This window comes from Equus przewalskii, chromosome 5 (genome assembly GCF_037783145.1).
Source record: "Equus przewalskii isolate Varuska chromosome 5, EquPr2, whole genome shotgun sequence".
NCBI classification, from domain to species: Eukaryota; Metazoa; Chordata; class Mammalia; order Perissodactyla; family Equidae; genus Equus; species Equus przewalskii.
Genome location: NC_091835.1, coordinates 50527041 through 50551999, shown reverse-complemented (window position 1 = coordinate 50551999; position 24959 = coordinate 50527041). Strand labels below are relative to the sequence as shown.

The following is a 24959-nucleotide window of genomic DNA, read 5'->3' as shown; positions in this document are numbered from 1 at the left end:
AAAAGAGGAAGATTGGCAACAGATGTTAGCTCAGGGCCAATCTTCCTCACCAAAAAAAAGAAAGAAAGAAAGAGAGTCACTCAGGGCCTGTTTGATGAGCTTGTCCTCCAATGTTGGTCAGGTATATAATTTAGTACATTTTTGAGGCCTTATCACAAAAAAAATCTCATTTAAGCAATCACCATCTCCACAATTTATCATTTTTCAATTCTTTGTTTTTCCTGTTTCTGCTCCCTTCTTAGGTCTTCCTTTCTTTACCACACACCACCAACTCCCCCACTAGAGAATGAGTAGGAAAATGAAAAGAATATGGTCAATCTTATTTATTTTCTTTCTTGTAGTAACACTGATAAAACATGTGAAATTGTAGTCATTCATTAAAAGGAGATTTTAAACATCTATTCTAATCTATATTTTTCTCTCTCTTCCCCTAAAACTACCATGGATAATTGAAAAGTGAACTATAACCCTGATATGCCTGTTTCTGTTTGTCAGACCCAGCATTTCTGAGCCAAGCCTTGACTCCTTAAAACAATCCAATTGTATTTATTTAACTGAGGTAACTACTGACTACTGAGGCTGCATTTGTACGACTGTTGACAGTTTTATAGCTTTTATACCATGAAAAGGAAAAACATTAAAGAGAAAAATTCTATACGTTTCTGTAGCTGAGCAACAGAGTTACCCATTGTTTATAGAACAATTATCATCAGACAACATTCCAGTTTTGTGTTTACATCTGTGCAGCCCTCCCACCTACCGGACATCCTGTGTAGGTTGTGAATTCCATTATTTTTCTCTGTTGGCCTCTTGTTTTTCTCACATTAACCCTTCTGATTTGACTCAGTGTGCACAGTATGTATAGCTGCCCTGGTCTGAAATAGCAACAATATCTTTTTTTAGCCGCTGGCTGAATGCTGATCACACGTACCGACATTTGAAAGCTCAGATTGCAGTTCGCTGTCTTCTCCTCCCTTCCCTCTTCCACATGTGCACGCCATAACTTTACCATGACAGTATCCCGTGTACCTTCGTGTGAGTGATGTGTTTTCTGCAGATTCCTGTGAGTGGCTCTTCTATGCATTATATCCACAGACCTCAGTGACTTCTTCCTTACTGTGGCAATGGTTTTCTGTTTTAAGGATTAAATTAATAATGTTGAATTTAGGCCCATGACTGTGTTTTTCACAAAGTACTTAAATCTGTAAATAAATACTTAAATCTATAAATATGATTACTATTGGACAATCTCTTCACAAATTATACCTCAATAACCTTTTTTGGGTTTTCTTTTCATAATTTGAATTTAAGAAGATGATTATAGAATTCTCAATTAGAAGCGGAGTGCCTTTACGTTTTCAAACTTAACTTTTGAGGAAATTATCATTTATGGATAAAGAAAACATGTATAGTTTTAAACGTTTGTCAAAATATTTTAGCTTTTTTTAGGGAGCCCAGTCAAGTAGGACATAGAATTGCAGGTTGGAAAGAAAATGAAAAGGGCCTTTAATTCAACCTGTCATCTGATGTTGAATTGCCTCTTTGATATCTTTAATATGCCATGCAGGTAGTCCCACGGCCAGCATTTGAAAACCTTCAGGGAGATGAAATTTTTGGCATCCTGAGGCAGCCTATAACTCTTCCTTCCATGGTTCATTTTCTTTCACCTGATAACTTACAAACGTTGGATAGTGTTCTCTTTTGACTACATATGGCCAAATTCTCTCTCTTTCACAAATAACAGGTCTTGATTCTTTTTAAACATGGAGGTTCTTAAGATATTTAAAGATAGCTATTGTTGATCTCCTCTTCCTGCACCATTCAACTCTCTTTTTCAGGGTCCTGTGCCATTTCTCCATCGTGACCACAAAGATATTGATAGGAGCACAATCTAAAGCTAAGTCCAAAACATTATGGCCATTGAGCTTCCCTGGTCTGCATTCCAGTTCCTGTAGAAAAAGAAATTGAGGTCATTATAACATTGCTTTTCTTAATCCATACTAGCTTCATGTTGTCACCACATCCTCTGCCAAGTGCTCTTAACTAATTCGTGTGACAATCAGCTCTATCTTTTGTGGAACATACATTAAGCGCTCACGTCATTTTTCCTCAGATTGCTCTCTTCATTCACGAAAATTAGCATTAGTTATTTGTCATCGACTGTATAACATTTCTCCCACTTTAAAATCAGTTCTTTAAAAATGATAAATGAGGTTCATCAATTTTATCCACAAGTCATTTTACTATCTTGGAAGGTTATTCATCTGGATTAAGACTTGAATTCATAGAAACTGTGTGTTTCTTCTGAAACCATTTCATCTATCTTCAACTTCATAATACTTCTTAAGAAAACTTGATCTGCCAATAGATTTCATTTTGATCAGATTGCCTGATGAAACTAAGTTTCTAAGAAATTTAGCCAGAGTTACACTTGAGGAAACATTTCATGCAGCTGGCTACCAAATTTCATAAAAGGAAATTATATTGTGGAACAAAATTGTGGGTTTTAATTCATGACTTTCTCCTCTAAGGGAATCTCTGAATTTAGAAGGGGAAAAAAATCAGGATTAGATAGGGCTAGTTTTGTAGATGACTTGACCAGAGGACATTTATGGACTTTTTCCTACCTCTTAGCTCATATAGCCCTATGATTCCCTGATGGAGAAAATGAATGGAAAAATATTCCTAAGGGCTGCAGATTTCAGAGTACCAAAGTATCTGGGACTATCCTAATGGATAAATTCACATTTGACCAGAGGGAAATTAGTGAAAGATTTCTTCAACTTGCATTTTTGTTGGTGTAGGAGGGAAGCGCACGCGCGTGTGTGTGTTTGTGTGTAATTTATACACAGTTTACAAGAAAGCTTTTTTTTCCCATTCTTGCTGTTAGGTTATGTGGGTGGATGGTTACTTTTTAGAAAATGACGATCTCAATAAGGAAGGGTGAAACGGAGAGGTGGAGGGGTAGACACATGCATCATTTCTTTATATTCTACTTAAGCTGATGAAGAAAATCTCCAACTGATAAATCGTTATGACGTTATAAATAATCTTTCATCTTCTTTGGTGGTCTGTGAGTTTCACATAATTAGAGGGTTAAAAACCTTTTTTGTTTCTTTCTTCTTCCCGTGTCATTAGTATAGAAGGAGACCATAAAAAAGTGCAGCCAGAAGGGGTTTAACTGTTACTGAGTCAACATTTGACAATCACACTCTATTCTGTCATTTCATGCATGTGCTTTTTATGAGTTTTATAGCTTTGTGAGCTTTATTTCAGGGATGTCCATTATGATAGCTGATCCACAGCCCATCTCTCTCTTTGTGTATGTGTGTCTGGTAGGAAGCAAATCTTAGCACTTACACAAATCCCAATTTCAAGGGCTAAGACAGGATCATGCACTGTTTAATTTAGGCTGAGGTAGCTGAAGAAATATCTCCTCCCCCTAAAGTCCAGTTTGTGTGGTTTTTTGTTTTGATTGGCTTATGAAATGTCAACAGAAGATGTACATTGGAGCCTTTACAAACAGTGAATTTTTAGTTATTTTATGTATAAACTGAAGTAATGGAATAGGAGAAACTTTTAGTTTAAATATGTACTAGAATTACATTAAGGAGCTGTAAACCATCTTGCCTGAGCCTCAGATGGAAAATTAAAAAGGTCAAATACACTGTTGTAAATGATGCACAACAGGAAAGAAAAAAAATCACAACAATTTTTGCAGTTGTTACCAACATTCTCCTTTTTAATGCATATTTGTCCATTACTATGGCCGTAGAGAATAGAGAATCGTAACCATGGCAGGGTATTTAGTACTCATATTGAACTCTTTCTGTAAATCTTATATGTTAGGAAGAATTGCTAGCTTTTCTATTTCCCCCATTGACTTTTTCCCCTAATATTAAAAGCATATCTTTCTTAATTTTTTTAAACTAACGAGAATCTATCATCTGTTTAAACCCCATTTTACAAATTAAGATTCTGGGACCCAGAGAGGTTAATTGACTTGTCTAAAGTAATATGGCTAACATATATGGCAGAGTCGGTTAAGAGACGATGTTCCTAATCCCAAGACCTATTATTTCCTAACTTCAAATATGACCTCCTCCCGTTAACTCCTGTGGTGTTTTGCCATCCAGAATGTTGTTGGCTTAGAAAGTACAGATCTTTACTGACCACTTCTAATCAACTCTTTGCCCACATTTCTTTAGATATTTTTTGGCTCGCCTTGATTCCCACCATTGCCTGGTGTCATGTGCAAGCAATATACGTGCTGTTTTCCATTATGCAAGTCATTGGATAAGCCACAGAGTCCAAGACCAGCTGCCAAATTCCCTGAGTGAATATTAACACATTAATAATAGTTCTTTGAATGTTCAGTTTTAGAGTTATTCGTTTGACCCCAAGAAACTGTATGGTCTGAAACAGTTTTCTCTTCTGTAGATACGATTCACTTGGATCTTTGTCCAAGTCAACATTGGGTCAGAACATTTTTTCAAGTAAAAAATAGACTTTACTTAATGTTTCCCCTTGATCTTAGTAAACCTACAGAGTTGTATACTATTTGATTAGCCAGATAAGAACCATCTTTCCAAAAGAAATCTAGTTGTTACTCAATTATTAGTTTTTATTCAGGAGAGAGAGCATACAGGTCATCTTGTTTGGTCCTTATTTATAAATCCTCAAGACTATTTCATTTTGACTACTTTGTATTAAGTAATCTGTTTGCACCCTCTACTCTGAGATTACTCAGAGCACTTCAGAATTTTTGCAAGTATTTCTTTAAAAATGTGTTTATTTTTCTTTGATTTTTGTTTCATTTCTAATAGAAAAATGTATAAGAGAGAAGACCAATGAATCTTGTCAGTTTTAGATCAGCATTTGGACAGTATTGAGAGGGCAGTAAAGTATTAGTGTTATACTTTCGATTTCTGTTCAAGAACACTAATCTTAAAGTGGGGGTATGGGGTACGCTTTTTCTGTACAAATTCTTGACTACTGTGATTTTTACTGGAGCCAGTTCGAACTAAGAGTAGAAGTTTGGTAAAAATTGTCACCTGTGCCCATCAACATTTTTTTCTGTTTCCTTGTACTCGGTTTCTTCAGTGTCTCCTATGTTCAGCATCTTCCCAATTACCTCCTTCCTACCTGATATCTACTGCCCTCATTTTGTTCCAGCTGACTCTATTTAGAAAGGATTAATTCAATTAAAAGAACTTTGACAATCAAAATATTACCTTTTCCAGTAATTTTTGCACATTTGCAAAAGGGCTTTTGGAAAGGGAAATATTTAACCCAAGAAACAGAATCTCAAATGGTTGAATTCTTGACATGATAATACATGGGTGAACTCTTTGGGAAGGGAATGGCCAGGATGGGTAGGATTGGAAAGAGTAGGATGAGAGGAATCTTCCCAGTGTACCAGCCTTTGTGCTTTATAGCATTTAGCTGATTCTTTCTCCTCCTATATGCCTGAGAAGATTTAATTTAACCTTTTGAAAACTATTCTTAAATCAACTCATTCTTTTTGTGGTTCAGTATATTATCTAGATTCCTATCCACATATGGATTTATATCTACCTCTATACATAAGAACTAAATATAAACATTTACTACAGGATCAATTTTCATATGGAATTATATGGTAATTATTTGCCATACAACTGCTATATTTTTATATACCATATATTTACCATATTACCACTTGGTTTTATTATATCCTCCTTACCTCAGTTCCTTTATGTCTTCTGAACTTATTGTCAGTGAGGGTTTCTAAATTATGGCAATGTTACCATTTTGATATACATACTATTGTAAAGTGTTTTAATTAAAGGCACTCCACATGTTCTCCAATTCCTCCAATCACTTTTTCTCATTTTCTCTCTTCTCTCACTTTGCCTGTTCACATGTCTGAGAATTAGCTTAAGTAACTATGCAAAGGGTCACAAAGAAAATCCAGCTTACCATGTTGACTTCTGCTTTCTACCACTGACGTCCTCTTGAGAAATATTGTAAATTCCACTTTTGGGCAACTACTTGAGTCCTTTTATTATACTATGTGCTTTAGAGACAGATGATTAGAGGTTACTTACTGTAAAAACAGATTGTGACTTTCCTGCTCATCATTTGCTAATTTTAGCCTCTTGGTAAGATGGCACAAGATCTGTACAGCTGAATTCAGAGCCTTAGAAGTCACTTTGCATTTCACTCTTTTTCTACTCTGATTGCCTTCATTTTGCTTTTTCTTCTTGAAAGACTTTACTTCAGAATGGAAAATTCTGTAGAAAATATGTAGCATTATTGCCTTATACACTGTTAAATCAAAACCTGAGAGGCGATCCATGCCCAGTATACTCCCCAAAGATAGTACAGGAAAGTCTTCATTGACTCCGGGACTATCAGATCATGTTGATGGAATGTGGTCTTTTAATATAACTGTCTTCTATTTTAACAGCTACATTTACTCTAAAGAGTCTGTTAAGCTGGTGTCTTTGGTGCTCCTGAGCTTAGCTGAATATATACTGCATACTCTCTCAGCAAAAGAAACCCAGAACATAAAAAGCAGCTGAAAATACCAATTTCACTCACAAAACAAATTGGGTCAGTTTCTACATTTTTAAAAATATAGTTCGTCAACTTTAGTATTATATAATCCTGTAAAAACTAAAGTTGATATAACTGTCTTATTTCCAGTTTTCCTACTGTATTTTACACAGATTGACAATTAAAAACATTTTTATCTCTATTAAATTATGTGCAGAATTTGATGACTAGAGAACAGGAATTCCAAGGCCACTAAATGAAGAGAATTTTTTATCTAGTATGTACAATTGCAATAGCGTTGGAGACTTTGCAGAGATAAAGCATGTAGTGTATTAAGAATTTCAATTACTCTGTTGGCTCTTGGTGGGAACATTAGTTGGGCCCTTTACCTGTAATACAATTATCTTAAATAGTTGATTATTTTCCGTGAACATTTTACTGTGTCAATAGCTGTTCCGCAGTGTATGTGGTTCACTTGTGCAACTCATGGCTATGTTCCTCAGAAAATGAGGTGAATAACTATAAAGAAACATGAGCAAATTTTATGAAATCCAATAGAGGCTTTTCTTAAAACTGTTTTGGAACCACATCATCCTCAGAGCAATGATGGAGAGTGCTAGAAAAAGTTGTAAACCTTTCATTGTACGCTGTTACTGTTCTTAAAATCACCCAATTACTTAATTTGGGAGCAGTTTAATGTCGCATGTAGTTTATATTAAGCATTATATTTTCCTTGAAAATAATTTGGTTTGTGGTGCCATGTTCTCCACGAATTCAAATCAATGCACTGCATGCTTTTAAATGACTTGATGTCTTTGCAGATCTAATTTCGGTATATTTGTATCTCAAATAATTCGCCAACTCAATATTTTGGCTTAGCAATCCAAATCAAATTGTGGTCCAAGTAGCAGGCACTCACATTGAATGTACAGAGACTTGACAAGCAATTAGCAATGAATATTTAAACATCTTCATTACCCTTGCATGAGGAATGCAGATGGCATTTAGGGAGATGGCAACCAGAGGGCACTACTGTGAATTATGTTTCTATCATTTGGTCACCTGACTATTGGAAGACTTTCTCTGGGCCCCATGCCACTTCTATACTTCCACTGTCTGGCTAAAAATAAAACAGGCATTCCAAATGTTGTAAAACAGGTTGTTTCCATGAAATTTCTGTGCACATTTTGTTATTTGGGGAGGTTGTCTCCAAGGATCCCAGTGTATATCCTTTAGGCATACCAAACCCAAACGCCAAGACTGTGCAGGAAATGCTAGGAATCGGAATTCCTTCAAAAATCCTGCTGATCGTTTGCTTCAATTATCTCTGCCTAATGTGCCGAAAGTGCAAAAGTGTATATGTCAACATCCCATCCCTTCCAGAAGCTAATGTATTATATATGGCCCAAGAAAAAATGTCTTTGAATAATTATAATTTCCAGATTGAACTCTCATTATAAATTTCTTTTTTCTAAGGAAAAAACAACACTGGAGAGTCTGACTCAGCAACTGGCGGTTAAACAGAATGAAGAAGGAAAATTTAGCCATGCCATGATGGATTTCAATATGAGTGGAGATTCTGATGGTTTGTGACAATTGTTCATCTATATTTCAATAGTGTGCCAAAGTGTCTATTTAGTGCCAATTAAAACTACTGAAAAATATACAAGACTGCCACCTTGTACCTGATGGTTAGAATAGGAGCTTACATGTACTGAGCAGTTCCCAGTTGCCAAACTCTCTGCTGAGTACTTTGCGGAAATCATCTCATTAATCCCCACCACAACTGTGAGATAAGTACTATTACAGATAAAGAGATTGGCCCTTAGGAATTTTGAATCCTTTTTTCCAAGGCTTATAGGGCTGTAAGTGCTAGAGACAGGTCTAGGGTTCAAGATGGCGTGATTCTAAGCAGATGCTCTCAATCGCCATCTACATTCTCTCTTACTTCCCTGTTTCTTACGCCCGAAACAAACTTTGCAGAAACTTGTCCTTAGATAAACTCATTTTTAAGTTTTCATTTGTCAAACCCTGACCAGAATACATTGTGCAGAGCACATTTTCAGGATTGTTTCTTGCATTTTGAAACCCTTCCCTTTTATACTATCTACTATACAGCCAAGTGCCCTACCTACCCTCTGTAACACAGCTAGAACCCCAGCTGCACACCCCCTTGCTTTCCTCAAGTGCCTGGAGACTTCTGTTGTCTGCATCATTTCTCAATATTCTGAACAGCCACAGTGACAACTAATTAAATTGGTGCTCTTAATAGCACAGCAAAGAGGGAAAAGGAAGAAAGTGGTATTCCTCTTACACTGAGCCCCAGCTGGGAACCCCTCTCCAGTGTCAGGTGACATAAATGCATTTTAAGAGTACTGTCCTCCAATTTGTCACTATTGCAGAGGAAGTTCCCTGCCTATAGAAAAGACTGCACCAGGGCAAGCCAGTGAGAAGCATATTTTAGGAAAGAAAGGGTTCCCAGGAATCCCCCAAAATACACAGTTATCTACTCTGCCTTGGGCCATTGATTCGACGTTTAAGTCTAGTTCTATAATAGCCAATAGACTAGCCAAATGTGCATTTAACCAGATAATTTTGTCAAAACTGAATTTGATTCAATTGGGTATCCAAGAAAAGCCTGCGTTTTTCTGGCCTGTTCTATCCAAACGTTTCCTTCTATTTTCTGCTTTGCTTGGCTAAAATAAACCTGGCCTTAGTACATAAAAAGAGCTTGTTTAGCTTTGATGAAGTCATGTAATGTTCATTTTATTGCTTATGTTGCTGTAAGGTGTAAGAACGAGAAAAGGCAGATGTGCAAATGATCATTTGCTAGTTACAAACCCGTTTTACAAAGATGTCGCCACATATTAGCACTCATTTTTGTCAATAAAAAGACAGTTACTGGTAATAACACATTTCATAAATTTTAAGTTGTATTCGCATGATAAAATATACCCATGGTAATCAGCATTAAAACATCAAAATTTTGTTGCTGTTATTTGTTAAATTCAGTCAGGCTTGTATGCAAAATATTTCCCAGTATTCATCAGACCAAAGAACATATTATGAATGAAAAATAATGAGAAACTCTACCAACATATATCCGATGTTTTTTGTTTGCTGCTGGAGAGGTCTTCGAGTTTGAGCAATTTTGATTGATTCCTGTTCCTTCAAATTAAGAAAAGAAAGGAAGAGTATGAAGGAAGGGGGAAAAACGTAGTGCTTTTAGTAATAATACAAGCTCTAGAAATCTCCAAATTATTCTAAAATTGTATATGCTACCGAAATACATCTTTTCCATTTTTTGTAACAGTAACCCTCTAAAACTTACTACCAGAGTTCTGTGTTTTCTTCTATTTCTCCTTATTTTCTTTGCCTAAACTCAAGTATCTCTGGAAGCTGTTTAATCTGCTGAAGCTGTTCTATAAAGCCACATAAAGCCTAGAGGAGTGACTGCAGCTCCCAAAAGTTCCACTGTGGCTCTTGGTTGTGTTTTATTATCATGAGTCTCGCTAACTGGAATGTAACTTTCAATGGGTCTCTGGGTAGCATAGATGTTAGGGGGAAAGTTCAGGGGAGCGAATATATTATTTTTTCCACCTTAAATACATGGCTGTAGACTTCTTAACAAACATAGTAATGTTACTATTCTTTTGTTCTTTTCCCGACCATTTTCAAATATCTTTGGGGAGCAGACTATCGTTGCTGCATCGGCATATTTCATTCGTTTCTTAGCACATAAGTTCAAAGAAAAGCCAAACACATTACAGGAGAAGAAGTATATTGTATTTTAACTTCAAAATTTTATCTAGCAGCATTTTTATTTATATAGCCTCAGAGAGAGGAAAAGGGCATTAGGTAGCAGAGACACATCCTTACCTGTAGTCATCCATGCTGCTGAATGTATTAGTGTTTCACAATTTTGTGAGCTTCTTACCTGTCTAATATTTCTACAGTACCAGCAGGCCGATTGATCTAAGCCCACTATTCTCTTTCCAATTTGCATCAAAGATCACATGTTCAAGTTTCTTGTGTGCTCTTGAAAGTAAGTGGTGAAACAGTCCACAGTCCATTCAAAGAAAGGGAAAATATGTTAGAAATGGATTAAAAACAAAAATGCAACATTTGCCACCACAAGGCTTATCACAAGAACTTCATAAACAAGCATCTGTCTCAAGAACTGGAAGTACCATTATCAAATGTACTTTTTATTTTCAGTTACTTTAGTAGACTGAAAAACAGTAGTGCAAGGAAGAGAATTGCCAGAAGTTTTAACACTAACGTGAAGCAATGTTCCCTATTTTTAGGAAGTGCTGGAGTCTCCGAATCAAGAATTTATAGAGAATCCAGGGGACGTGGGAGCAATGAGCCCCACATAAAGCGTCCCATGAATGCCTTCATGGTGTGGGCTAAAGATGAACGAAGGAAAATCCTTCAAGCCTTCCCTGACATGCACAACTCCAACATCAGCAAGATATTGGGTAAGAAAAGCCTTAAGGGTTAAGTGATGTATGGAATAAATCTATAGTTCTGTTTTCTGCAGTTGTTGGGAGCAACTAGGTTTGGAGGCCAGGCAGCTCATGTTATCTGCTTAACATAACGTGATATGTGTCATCATGGAGCCTTTTCTTCTGATGATGAAGCGTTCCATGCTCGTCAAGAAATGTGTCCAATTTCTGTAGCGAATTTAATTGTGTGTCTCTGTACTAATTGTTGTAATATTTTCTCTTCTTTAAAAATCTAGAAATATTTGTACTAAGTCTAGGAAAAAAGTTGCTTTCAGATGAGCCACTTGATAGTGGCATTAACTGTGTTTATTCTTTTCCTTTGCAAACTATAGAAGTCATGCCATCGTGGAGTTAGGGTGGGACTGGAGATAATGTTTGCTCTAAATGCTGTAACCTAAGGTCACTTTAGATCATCAGGACACAAAAAGATGTAGAGTGTGCATTTTTTAATTTATACTTTTAGTAACCTTAGGCATATTTTCAGTATCATTTAAAAAGGGATTTTTCCTGTCATGGCAGCTTTCAGCTTAACAGATAAAGTACATATTTACCCTACATATGTAGACACTGAAGCACACAGAAAAGATGAGTGAGAGGGAAGCTGCTGATTATGAAGAGACCTGTTATAGACAAATTTAAGTCCCAGAAAAAAGGAACAGAAGATTCCATTTCTTTTGTGCTATCCTCTTGACATCATCATCATCATCTTCATCTTCACTTAGAATGGTGGCCAGGTACTGGACAACTTAAGCAGATTCTGATTTTTTATTCTCTGACTTCTAAGAACTAAACGATAAAGATAGAATATGAACACATAACTCTGTCAGCAAATTGTAGCCTTAATGAATAAGTACCAAAATTTGAGTTATTAAAGCTTTATTAAAATCCATAATGCACTTGGAATAACATGTAGTTAATGTAGATAGTGTCCCTTTTGATTCTTTCCGTTAAGGAACCGATCGTCTAAAAGTAGTTACTAAACGTATACGTGCGTTTTTACGATGCCCCATTCTCAACAATGGTAAGAGATGCCACCCAGTTGATAGCATGCATTGTAATGAGAACAAACCAAACAAACAAAAACCATTAACCACTTAAACTTGTGTCTCAATTTTCATCTAAATGATTTTGAGATCTTTAGATGAATGTTATGTCAAAACATATGAGCATGTGAAGCTTTAGGTATACATAGAAAATGTGAATACTTATGTATAAAAGTATATATCCATGCAAACCAAAATTGGAACTGATCAAAAAAATGCATATTTTTTGCATCTCTACCATCTCTGATCTATTTTTCCCTTTTTATGACTATATTCTACCTTCCATGTGAAATTTCCCGTTCTTTAAAAAAATCATACCTGTTTCATTTAGAAAAACTCTAGAAAAGAATAAAATACTTAATATAAGCATATTTCATATTTTAATATGTCAGTTATTCCCAAATTAGAAATCCCAAAATGTCAAAATAAACTAAATACTAAGATTGTTTGAATTGTCTTTATATCATTCAATTCCTGTGTCTGAATACTAAAAAGTGATAATCACTGGTTAAAACTTTATCCTAAGTATAAGAGAAAATCAGTTTTGGTGATGTGAAGTATCTTAGGAAATGTAGCAAAAGTCTTTATGGGAAAGAGATAGCTAGCTAAAAGAATTTCTTTCTGGTTTGGAGGCGAGAATATTAGAATGACCATATGATTATACCCTAATAGGCTACATTAAAGAGAGTGCTGTCTAATTTCAGACCTTTGTATTAATTAAAGATATAGCAGGAACATAAACCCACTGAGGTGTGTTTGGGACTTCAGTATTTAGTCATAGCTTCAAATAGATGAGTGATCTTCAAATATCCACAAGATCGTTCTAAATGGCCCATTTCATATAAAAGTACAAAGAAAGCTTGATGTTTTCCTCTTTACTGATTGTTTTGGATAACAGCCTTCGACAGCATGCCGCTAATTCATTCTGCTTAAAACAGGCGCTTGAGCTGGGTTGACATTTTATGTAGTCTCTGGGGATCCTAGTTGACATTTTAAAGGGCTTCTAAGCATTTTATAATACCCTAAAATCTGGTTTTAATAAGCCATTCTGCTGAAATTGTTAACATAAGGAATCACCTTTTACCGTTTGGCGCTAGATCAGGGGGTGGGGGACATCTTTTTCTGATTAGATATACAGTAGTTGGAGTAAAATGTGCAAATTCATTACAGACCCCATGGAGATGACAATGTTGCTCAGCTCAAACTCTTCATTTTTATTATATTGCCAAATTTAGAAAGGAAAAGTGCACTTTCAAGGCCGATTTTTTTTCTGATTTTGAACATCAAATTTTTTTTTCCAGGGCGTTACCTGCTTTTATTTTATTATTATTTTTTTATTGAGGTCACATTGGTTTATAACATTATATAAATTTCAGGTGTACAACGTTATATTTTGCCTTCTGTATAGACTACCTCGTGTTTACCACCCAAAGTCTAGCAACATCAAATATTTTTAATTGAAGCTTCCTCTTTGTCATCAGGAGGAATACGCAAATGTACTTTATTTTTCATTATAAAAGACTCGTCTTTTGAAAACAACAGGCAAGTTACTCATGAAGATGGTCCAGGGTAAGCAACCAGCCAGACTCAAATCAAGTAGATGTTTTCATCTCTTATGGGGATAATCCAAAATGCTTTCCTACTAATGTGTTTCAGGCGTGTACATCACAGCTACATATAGTGGTTGTTGTACCTGCAAAGCCTTTGAAACCAAAACCAAACTTGTCCTTTGCTTAACCCCATTCAAAAGTTGTTATTTAAAAATGAAAACTGCACGTGCCACCAAACTGAAACATTGGTCCACGCTGTCATAAAATGGAGCAGTTAGCCATTTTGCCCCCAGTTAGTGCTTAGGCTATCTTAATTCTTAGTTTTGAAAAGACTTGAAACTATGATATGGCCATATTTTAAAATGTAGCTTAGAATTCAGTGATACTTCCAGAGAAATTATATTATCAAGTGTCAAAATATTTTGTGATTCCAGTTCATGCCAGATTTAGAAGCCAACTTTTCTGAGAATTTACGCATATTTTATTATCCTTTTTTCCTCTGCATTTTAGCCAAACCAACTTTATTTAAGTTCCTCTAATCCCCCTTCCCACTGCAAGGCCTTGACCGTTCTATTCTTCCTCCATAGAATGCTCTTCTCTTTCCATCCCTGTAGGAGTCATTTCTGCAGCAAAACCTTCCTGACCTGCACAGGACTGATCCCACCTCCTTATATGTTCTCATAGCTTCCTGTACTTTCCACAGTTATAATTAAAGTAATAAATTTTATAATTAGCTGTTTATTTTATTTCTTCTCCACTGGAACATAAGCTCCAAGAAGATAGGAACATAGTGATTCAGCACTGCACATCCAGGCATTAATACAGCATCATGCACATAGTAGGAAATCTAAAAACAGTTCTCACATTCCAAGGCAGGTTACTATGAGGCATAAACATTCTCTTTCCTTAGAGAAACATGTTCTTTTTTACGAAGAAGAAGATGATTAGCCCTGAGCTAACATCCACCACCAATCCTCCTCTTTTTGCTGAGGAAAATTGGCCCTGAGCTATCATTTGTGTCCATCTTCCTCTGTTTTATATGTGGGACGCAACCACAGCATGGCTTGATGAGCGATGCATAGGTCTGCACCTGGGATCCAAACCAGTGAACCCCAGGCTGCCGAAGTGAAGCATGCAAACTTAGCCACTATACTACCGGCCAGCCCCAGAGGAACATGCTGTTTTTCAGCTTATAGAACATTTAAACTTAGGGAAGAATCTTTAGCAATTCCTACTCTAATTGACAATGTTAGTTTCTTTGCTCTATTTTTTGATAAAGATAGCTAGTGAATTTTAAGTCAACCATCTTTGATCCGTTTTTTTAAATGTATTCCTATAATTATTCAGTAAATTATTTCTGGTATGCTGACTTTTCGACTCCATGATCTGGGGTTCAAAATTCTGTTGTACATACTTGTAAGAAACTCCAAGAAAAGAATTGATTCAGTTCAATAGTATTATAGCTTTACCTGTGTTTATATTTGCCCTGAGAACACCATAATGATTTTCAAGTACCTCTTCAGAATAATGTTGGGCAATAAGGAGTTTGAGATAGTACCTTCAAGTGACATGGCCTGACCAACTGACTTAATGTTGGACGCTGCTATTTAAACATAAGTTTGAGAAAGGAATAAAAAAATAAACTCTATTATTTGAACTGTAACCTGGGTTTCTGTTGTAAATAGAATAAAGTCATAGTTGCCGTCTAGATTGGAAAAAGCTGTTTATAAATCTTTGTAACACCTACGTGGCTGTACCCACCCAGGCAACATCTGCTCCAATAGGAAGCAATTATAAGGGAAGAGAGATTATCCCTTTCACTGCAATTCTTTAATAAATAGAACAGCTCATACTGAGCTTTCGTAGGGAAGAACTGTTCATCAGTGCGCGATTTGCACTTGAGATAGCAGTTATAGTTGAGTTATGACCCCATTCAAAAGCTCTTAAGATCTTGCTCAGATGACTTTGGAAGGCAGGTAAAGGCAGCAAGTGCAGGAGATATTTGGTAGGAATCTCCGAATTCCAGTTCTCTTGGTCTGTGTGCGTTTGGGTAGAGCTGAGTTGATTCCTTGCGGATAAACACATTTCATCTGCAAATAGATGGATTTTTCTCACATTGTTAATAAAAAATAAACATTGTTACTATTGCCTTTGTTACTACTACACATAGCCGTACTGATAGAATCAAAACTTTAAATCACGTCTGTATTGAGAGTTAGCATAAACTATTTTTAATTACATTTCAAACAGTTTTTTTTCACAATCCTGGTTGAATCCAAACCAAAATTAAAAGTGAAAAGAAGGGGAAAAGCAAGTTGGATTAACATTATTATTGCATACTATATCACAGGAGAAGACATCTTTATATATTATTGAAAGTGATTTATTAAGAGAAAAATCTCAGTACATACTTATTATTGTAATTGTGACCTCTGCTAGATCATATTAAGTAGATGGGAATAGGTGTGTAAATACATACCGTGTACCACACTTTCAGTTCCATCAAACCTGAGTCTGAGTCACAGATCTGCAATTTAGTAGTTGTGTGACCTTGGGTAAGTTACTTCATCTCTTTGAACTTCAATTTTCTCATCGATCTCCTCTGTCTTACAGGATTGTGGTGAAAGGTAAAAATGAGACAACTTATGTAAAATTTTTAGCATAGTATCTAGCACACAGTAGTTACCCAGTGCATGTTCATTAATATAATATTTTATAATTAAAATTTTATGAAATGAATTTTTAATTGCAATCATTCATGTAAGCATACTTAAACATTTAGGGGAGAATGAGAATTACATGTAATATATGTTAGAAAACTTTGTAGTCAGTAATGTACCCCACATAAAAATACCCAATAGCTAATTAGCCTCAGATTCAAAATATGTAGAGTTTTTGCATAATATTTTGTTCACAGTTGAATTAGATTATGATCTAATGTAGAAATTAAATTCTCTATGAGCTTTTAAGTACATAATATACAAATTGTTAATTCAAGCCAAAAAGCATATATATATTACTCAGTGTTTGTATCTTTGGGTACACAGTTCCTTTGAGGACACAGCCATCAACGCCTCTGTTCTTGTGGGCTCTCACCTCTTGAGTCACAGCTCACCAATCAAAAGCATTTTTATGTGTTTATGAGTTTTGACCAACATTTTTACTTTAGACTTACTTGTTCTCAGTTATATCTTTTTAGGATCCTTCGCAGCTGTGCAAATTAGAATCCTAACCTTCTTTTCCTCATAGGATCTCGCTGGAAAGCTATGACAAACCTAGAGAAACAGCCATATTATGAGGAACAAGCCCGGCTCAGCAAGCAGCACCTGGAGAAGTACCCTGACTACAAATACAAGCCCAGGCCGAAGCGCACCTGCCTCGTGGACGGCAAAAAGCTGCGCATCGGGGAATACAAGGCAATCATGCGGAACCGGCGGCAGGAAATGCGGCAGTACTTCAACGTTGGGTACGGCCCTTTTGGTCATTTTTTCAAAAGGAAAACTTCCTGTTATACTTAATGGGATGTGAAACATATTTGTTCAGTTGCAAAGCAGCATTTTGAAAAAGAACCTGAACACAGTGTATTTTCAGAGACTAAACTGTCCCCTACATGATCCTGGAAAAGAGTACTTCCATGTGAATTCACTCCCAGCTCCTAGAAGGATGGCTCCAACATGAGCTTTGTTAACAGCTGGTGCGAAAATAAAGTATCTAAAAGTAAATAATTTTGAAGTTCACTATTAAAAACGTAGAAGCATAGGGGCTGGCCCGGTGGCATAGCAGTTAAGTTCACTCGTTCTGTTTTGACAGCCAGGGCTTCGCCGGTTCAGATCCCAGGCGCGGACCTGGGCACAGCTTATCAAGCCATGCCGTGGCAGCATTCCACATATAAAATAGAGGAAGATGGGCACAGATGTTAGCTCAGGGCCAATCTTCCTCACCAAAAGGAGGAAGATGGTGGTGGATGTTACCTCGGGGCTAATCTTCCTCAAAAAAAACCGAAAGAAAAAAACAAAACAACAGAAGCATTACTGGTTCTTTTCCCACTTGGTTTTCATTACTTCCAAGGCTTCACAGAGATAAATTCCACAACAACCAAAAACTTAGTTGAGATGATACAACATAGAAATGATTTCAAAGGAAAGAAACACTTGTTTCTGAATATAGAAAGACTTCTGGGCTGTCAGGGCACAGGTGTGGCCTTTGTGGATCACAAAGTAAGGATTCTATTTAGGGCACCGTGAGGTGTGAAGGGGAAAGTTCCCTTCGGAATGAAGAATGCAGCTCTCAGGATGTTTCACCCTGCTTCCTGTGGCGAGGCTGTTGACAGTGTCATAATATGCTGCCTGCAGCCACATCGCTTCTGTAGAATTTTCTCAAAAAACGTAGAAACAAAGTTGCTCGTATGTGGAACAGAAGTAAGTAAGATCCCGAGAGCTTCTTAGAATAATAAATACTATTCTGAAAATGGCCAGAGGATGCCTTAGAATAAACCTTTGCACATCTGCCCTGTCCCCTCCAGTCCCGTGAAGGAGTCTGCCTGCTCTGTCCAAGGGTCTGTGATTTATATCCCAGTGCCTGACTCCTCTCAAAGCTGAGCATGAAACCCAACACTTCTTGGGGAATAGTAAGCATTTGAGTGAATGAAAGAAGGCGTGAATGAACATCATCTGTTAATCCCTTCCCACTAGGACCAGCTACGTAATTTGTGGAGCCCAGTGCAAAGTGAAAATGTGGGGTCCCTGCTGAAAAGTTCTTAAGAATTTCAAGGCTGTCACAACAGAACTTAAAACCAAGTATAGGATCTTTCTAAGCCCCAGGGCCGGTGCAACTGCAGAGGTTGTCCACCCATGAGGCAGGCCCTGCGTCCTACCCTGACCTAAAACTATTTCAGGGACCAAGTGGACAATGTGATATTGTTCAGTTCTGGTGAGTTCTTGGCAGTAATATTTCATTTTGAGAGCTGTAATGCTCTAGAATTTTTCCATTAAAATTGAATTGTCTTTAGGTTTAATTTTTTTAAAAAACTGTTTCTGCATGTTATAGTGAAGGGAAAATGAACTTGGGGTCAAGGACTTGGGTTCTTCTGCTTAATCTTTCTGCACCTCAGTCTTTTCATAAAATAGAATAGTAAGAAAACAGAATCATTTTCAGAATCAAAGGAGTGACACACGTAAATGTCTTATCATCTATAAAGCACGCTACAGAAGTAAGGTATTGAATCAAAGTAGAAAACAATTTTTAAAATGCTGGGCATTAGGGTGAAAATCTCTCCCTTAGAGTTGGATGAGCTGAGCAAATTAATTGTCTAGTAAGGCTTGCATCTGACTGTTCACCCACCCACAGTGTTTTTTGGGAATTCTCTCTGATAGGCAACAAGCACAGATCCCTATCGCCACTGCTGGTGTTGTGTACCCTGGAGCCATTGCCATGGCCGGAATGCCCTCCCCTCACCTGCCCTCGGAGCACTCGAGCGTGTCGAGCAGCCCAGAGCCCGGGATGCCTGTTATCCAGAGCACTTACGGTGTGAAAGGAGAGGAGCCACATATCAAAGAAGAGATACAGCCTGAGGACATCAACGGAGAAATTTATGATGAGTACGATGAGGAAGAGGATGATCCAGATGTAGATTATGGGAGTGACAGTGAAAACCATATTGCAGGACAAGCCAACTGATAAGGGTCAAAAGGTTGTTGTGACCTTAGGACTTAAAGAAGCCCTAGCTGGTTCATCCTTACCAGTGGCCAAGCACATTAACTTTCTCATACACTGACTGTTACTTTAACTGTTAGTCTTAACTAGTTGGGACATCAGCTGACTAATAGACCTCAGCCTCAAAAGGCTTGGAAAGGAAAAACAAAAATACAACAAGCAAACAACAATATCAACAACAAGAGATTGAAATAAGCTATGGGTAACATAATGCCAGTAATTCAGCTGCTACATCCAAGCACTGAAGTCTTACCCGTCAACTTTTTTTTTTTTAATAAACTTTATGGCTGTTTGTTCTACAATGTTCTAGAAATTCTCACTCAGGTACACAGTGCCAACAAGTGGCTTGTGAATGTGTTTTGTTGTTTTGTGCTACAATTTTTAAAAAGAAATAAGTTTTGTTTTTTGGGGTTTCTGGGTTTTTTCCTTTTCTTTTTCTTTCCTTTCCTTTTTTTTTTTTTTTGTAATGCACCTGACAGAAAAAGAAAGATGAATTTCTCTTTACTTCTCTCCACCTTTTCCATCTCTATACTTTAAAGATGGAAGTCTGTGCATGGGGGGGAAGAGGGAAAAAGAGCCTGTTTTTAACTTCCTTGCTATCCACCACAAAATAAGCAATTATTTTCTTCAGAGGACTTTCTTTGTCTATTGCACACCACACTACATCTTTGAGCAAGTGCCAAATTTGTACTGAAGTGTTGACCCTGTTCATTTTTTCCCTTTCCTTTTTCCTGTTCCTTCTTAAGTTAGAACAGTGTTATATCTTAGACAATCCCTTGAAAAACCTGAAATACCAGCAGCTGGTGAGATTTGACTTTTTTTTTAATGGAAACTGTAGGTGCTGTTCTCAGGTGAAAAGAGAGAGAGACATAAGAAATTTAGAGAAAAAATATTTTCTGATCTCGGATTTTTGTGTGTATGTATGTGTGTGATTATGGTACTAATAGGAATAATGTTGGACCATTGTGAGTTAAACCCACATCTGGGGATGAAATCCCACATCCTCCTAAGTGACTGGTCTGGAAGCAAACTTGACCTTGACTTTGCACTTCAAATGACAACTTAACTAATATAGGGCTCAGAAATTATATTTTTAAATTTCTAATATGATTATTATTGGATGAGTCAGGTGGCCCTGTGTAATAAAGGTGTGCATGTATAAAATGGAAGCTACTAGCAAACTGCTCCCAGATGTCCCTTCTCCCTGGTCAGTTCGTTCCATTAACGTTTGCTACTTAATGATTTCTGTTTGTTTTCCTTGAATGTATTTGGCCATTTTCCAGAAATATAGAATTAGCTTATTTCTTCAACATTCCGTTCTTTCCTGATCAGGAAATGGAACTGATGATTTTATATGGTCTTTTTCATCTCTCCATGAAATAAGGTGGAGGCCATTTGCATTTCAGAATTGTGGGCCATGTGCATCTCATGCCATAAAAAGCAGGATTTGATTAAATGTTGTTGCAGCCCTGCAAAATGCAGCCTGGCTGAACCCAGCAATCTTGCCATTACTCTTACTTTGCTGTAAGATGAACCCACTGAAGTCCAATTTTTGGTTCCAGCACAGTATGTGCATAGAGCAACAATGAGTGGTAACGGGACTGCTTATTTAGATTTTGCCAGCCAAATGCCAAGGCACTTGTAGGGCGTATACAAATAAATACAGAATCATTTAAAGTCAGTTGCCATTATTTGTGCTGAAGCATCAGACAGTAAATACTCCAACCAGTAGCTTGGATGTGCCATGGTTTCACTCCAGTCATCACTTTCCTATCCCACTCCCTAATCGCAACCCTAAAGTTTGATTTTTACATTTAAGTAAGAAAAAAGTCCTTTTTATTTTTCTCTCTCTCAAAAGACTTGCTCTGGGGTTTTGCTTGGAGGAGCTGATCATATCCTGCATGTCAGAGATTTTGTTTTGTTTGTTTTCCTGTTTGTTTTTGATGACTGTATTTTCATTTGAACTGCCTCTTTTTGCTAGTGTTGTAATAATGATGATGATGATGATAAAATAATAATAATAATAGTAATAATAATAATAATGGTCAGCTGTTCCCAGATTAGTAAGTTATGTATAATTTATTTCTCCCTTTCTATTTTATTCTGCTCTGATTTGGAAGTGCAGCCAATAAGCTGTTAGATATTTAAAACAAATTTCCATCTCCAACATATATATATATACATATATATGTATATATATTCTCACACACACACACACACACACACACACATTCACCCACACAATTTTACTTCTCCTTCCATAAGTTTTCTCCTTTTTAAAAATTTGGCCCCAACAATGTCAAGTTCCAGTGTTTAACACAAAGGAGTGAATTAATAGGAGGGTCGTGTTCAATCTTAATTAACTTATGCTCTCATCACTCATTTTAGTTATTTAATTGCCACAGTCATCTAGAGCCAATTTTTTTGTTTTTGTTTGTTTTGTTTTGTTTTTAAGCACTCTGGATAAGAAAAAAATAGACACTTGTTTTTATATCGTTATTATGTACAATGTGAAAACAGAATTTAAAAAATTTGTTCTCTGTCTTTGTTAACAAATTCTTCCTGACTTATGTGGGTTCACCTCTCACGTTTGCTGGATACTTATCTTACACCGTGTTATAAAGATGCTTTGTTTTCATTTCATGACTTTGGGCTACAAGAATACTTTGTTTTAGCTCCAGGTAGATGCCACAGAGGGCATTCACGGCTGAAACCAGTTCTAACACACTTACCAGTGAATTGACAAAATACGTCTGTTTTGGTCTTTTTTTGTTTATTCTTTATTTTGTTTTATTTGAAGGGGAAAACAAAATTGTTAATGGTGACCTTTAGCTGCTGAAATTCTGAAGTTAATTTTATTTAATTAGGTTTATGTCAGAGAGACTGAACTGTGTGTGGACTGACGCACAAAGCAAGTTCATAGCCCTGCATTATGCTCTCGGTTCTGACATCTAATTCACTGCGTGTCACAATTTTTTTTCCTTAGTTTTCCCCAAAAGAAAATTATATTAATGTTTAAAGTGCTTTGAAGTCATTTGATAAAAGGTGCTACGAATAGCAACTTACTGTGTTAACACATTGCCTTTTTGGCATTTGATTGGTTCATAATTTTTGCAGAGGATCCTAAAACCTTGTATTCTTTTTCTGTGCCCCATGATGACCAAAAAAGATAAGGTAAAGGAAATGAGAGTAAGATCAAACTAAAACAAACGTGAAGTTTCCCTCCTCTCTCCTTTCCTATGTACGTGTTCACATCTCTCTCTCTCTCTGTCTCACACACACACACACGCACACGCACACGCTCACCCCAGTACTGAGGAATAATCTTGCCAGAATTCTGTATTTTTATGGCTGTTGTAATAAGTTCCTCTAAAAATAGTCATGTTTTAATACGAATCTAAGAGAACACCACTGGAGAAAATAGGTTAAAGTTGCTCATTTATAAGTTACTAATAATTTGGCTAGTTACTACACTTGGCTAAAACACAAAACTATTCTTCAGTACATTTATACCTAAATTAGTTAAGTCAATTTTTACCATTTATTTGGCGTCTGCAGTTAAAAGTTAACCATGTATAAAATCCCTCCAAAGAACATAATCATTCTTGAAACCAAATCCTCTTATAAGGAACAAATATAAAAGAGTTTTCTTTGATGAAATTATTTCATAGATTTGATTTCTGGAGTAGACTTTTACCTTAATTCACTTAAAGAAAATTATCTTTAACTATTTTATGATCCAATTTCAGATATTTTCTTAATCCAGAAGTTGTTACTTTTCCCAGAAGAAACCTCTTATATCACATGGAAAACATCAAAAATAATTACATTTTCATTCATTCTAATGAGTAAATTATTGAATTGTAATAAACAACTGTATATTTACAAACAGGTTTATAAAATATTTGTTTATCAAGTTAATAGTAAAATAAATATTATGGGATCTGCAAGGAAAAATATGAAGCCCACTTAAAGTGGTTCAGATATTTCTTTGTCTTGTAGGGCATAGGTTTTCCTTTAGACAGGCTTTTACAGTATTTAATTTTAAAGTTTCCTATAACTATCAGTTTTCCAGGTTGAAGATAATGTTGTGTTGAGTTTTCTACTGATCGATTCCTGTCCTCCCCAGTGTTTCTGTCACTGGTTCACTAAAACAGTATTTATATGGCTCCGCTGGCTCTAAAGCTCTTAGTCCTTCTAACATTTTGGATTTTATGAGTAAAAATGGGAAAAAATAGAAAAGAGACAATCAAATGCCTGGAGCTTAAAACAAAGTATGTGCAACCTACCATCTCACTTGAAATTTAATAAAATAAATAATTATGTAAATATAACATAGAGTTATAGATTTATATTTTGTTCATAACACATAGTGTAATATAAGTTGTATATTTTCATGTTTTTGGTTTTATGTTATCATTCATGCCACAATAAAAATAAAACAGGAGTTTATGTACTCTTAAAAAAAAGGATGTGGGTTGCCACCAACCTGTTTTTTTTGTTTTTTGTTTTTTGTTTTTGCATTCTCTTTTTTCAGTATTACTGCCATGCAAGGCACCAATAAAAACAGCAAATGTGTTCTTTACCTATTATACTGTGTTTCTTTTCACAATTCTTGTTTTAAAGGTGTAATCATTAGTTTATTATGAAAAGAGTAAAAGTATGGAAAATACTTTAATTTTGTTTTCAGTATAATAACCCCACTTCCTAAAGTCAACTAAAGTTGACTTTAAATGAGAACTAATGGTTTAATTCTTAGAGATGGACATTGCAAGAACGACATCCAGGCCTTTTTATAATCATCCCATCAGACAGGGATCTAACTTCACTGTAATGTCAAAAGATGTCCCTCTTATGTGAAATTGAGTCTAATACACTTAAAAATCCTACAGCCCAAATTGAAGCACCCTTCATGTTGTTTTCCCAAGCTTGACTCTGTCAATGGGATGGGGTTTCTGCACTTTAGAATTGTATTTCAGACTACTGTTTGTATAGAAAAATATTCTAAATTTCAGGTTATGCAATTACTAATAACTAAAATAATTTTCACCTTGCTGGTATCTAATTTGGAATCCTGCATATTTCTAAATTGTTTAAACTCTGACATTACCCTCTGGATTCTTCCTTCAACTTTTTAAGCAAATATTAAAAACAAGAAGTCTCCTTTCTTTCCAATGGCCATTTTTGCTTGTAGAGACAAGTATTTCACCATAGTGTGTTTTTCTATCTTGATAGTTCTATGTGTAATAGTTTCCTGTAAGGGTTTTTGTTTGGTTGGTTGGTTGGTTTTTCAGTAAGTATCAAGACACTGGGGTCAGATAACATCTGGTTCAAATGAATATAAAGTAAGTATATAAAGAGGACATACTCTGCTAACACTTTGCCCATTGTATCCCTTAAAAGAAGTAATTTACAAAGTCTGCTCCATGGAACACCTGCTTCAGAATTAACTGTTAGAAATGTACATTCCTGGGCCCAACTCCAGATGTAGTGAATCAGAATCTCTAGGGATAAAGATAAAGCTGTTGCTATTTAGCATTTCCAAATAATTATTCTGCACGCGCTGATGTTTCAGAACAACCAGGAGATGGGGCTATTTTCCTCTT

General features: G+C 36.1%; 1 protein-coding gene across 48 annotated transcripts in view; it reads left to right on the top strand.

The window, feature by feature from the left end:
* SOX5 (SRY-box transcription factor 5) overlaps positions 1-23938 on the top strand; it is a 947484-nt gene extending 923546 nt beyond the window's left edge. For all 48 annotated transcript variants that reach the window (XM_070620840.1, XM_070620831.1, XM_070620821.1 and 45 more), the window contains 4 exons: positions 8017-8125; positions 10848-11021; positions 16891-17107; positions 19014-23938. In XM_070620840.1, coding sequence (XP_070476941.1) covers positions 8017-8125; positions 10848-11021; positions 16891-17107; positions 19014-19317 — 804 coding nt within the window. In that variant the 3' untranslated portion in view covers positions 19318-23938. The remainder of the gene's footprint in view (positions 1-8016; positions 8126-10847; positions 11022-16890; positions 17108-19013) is intronic.
* Positions 23939-24959: the final 1021 nt, after the last annotated feature.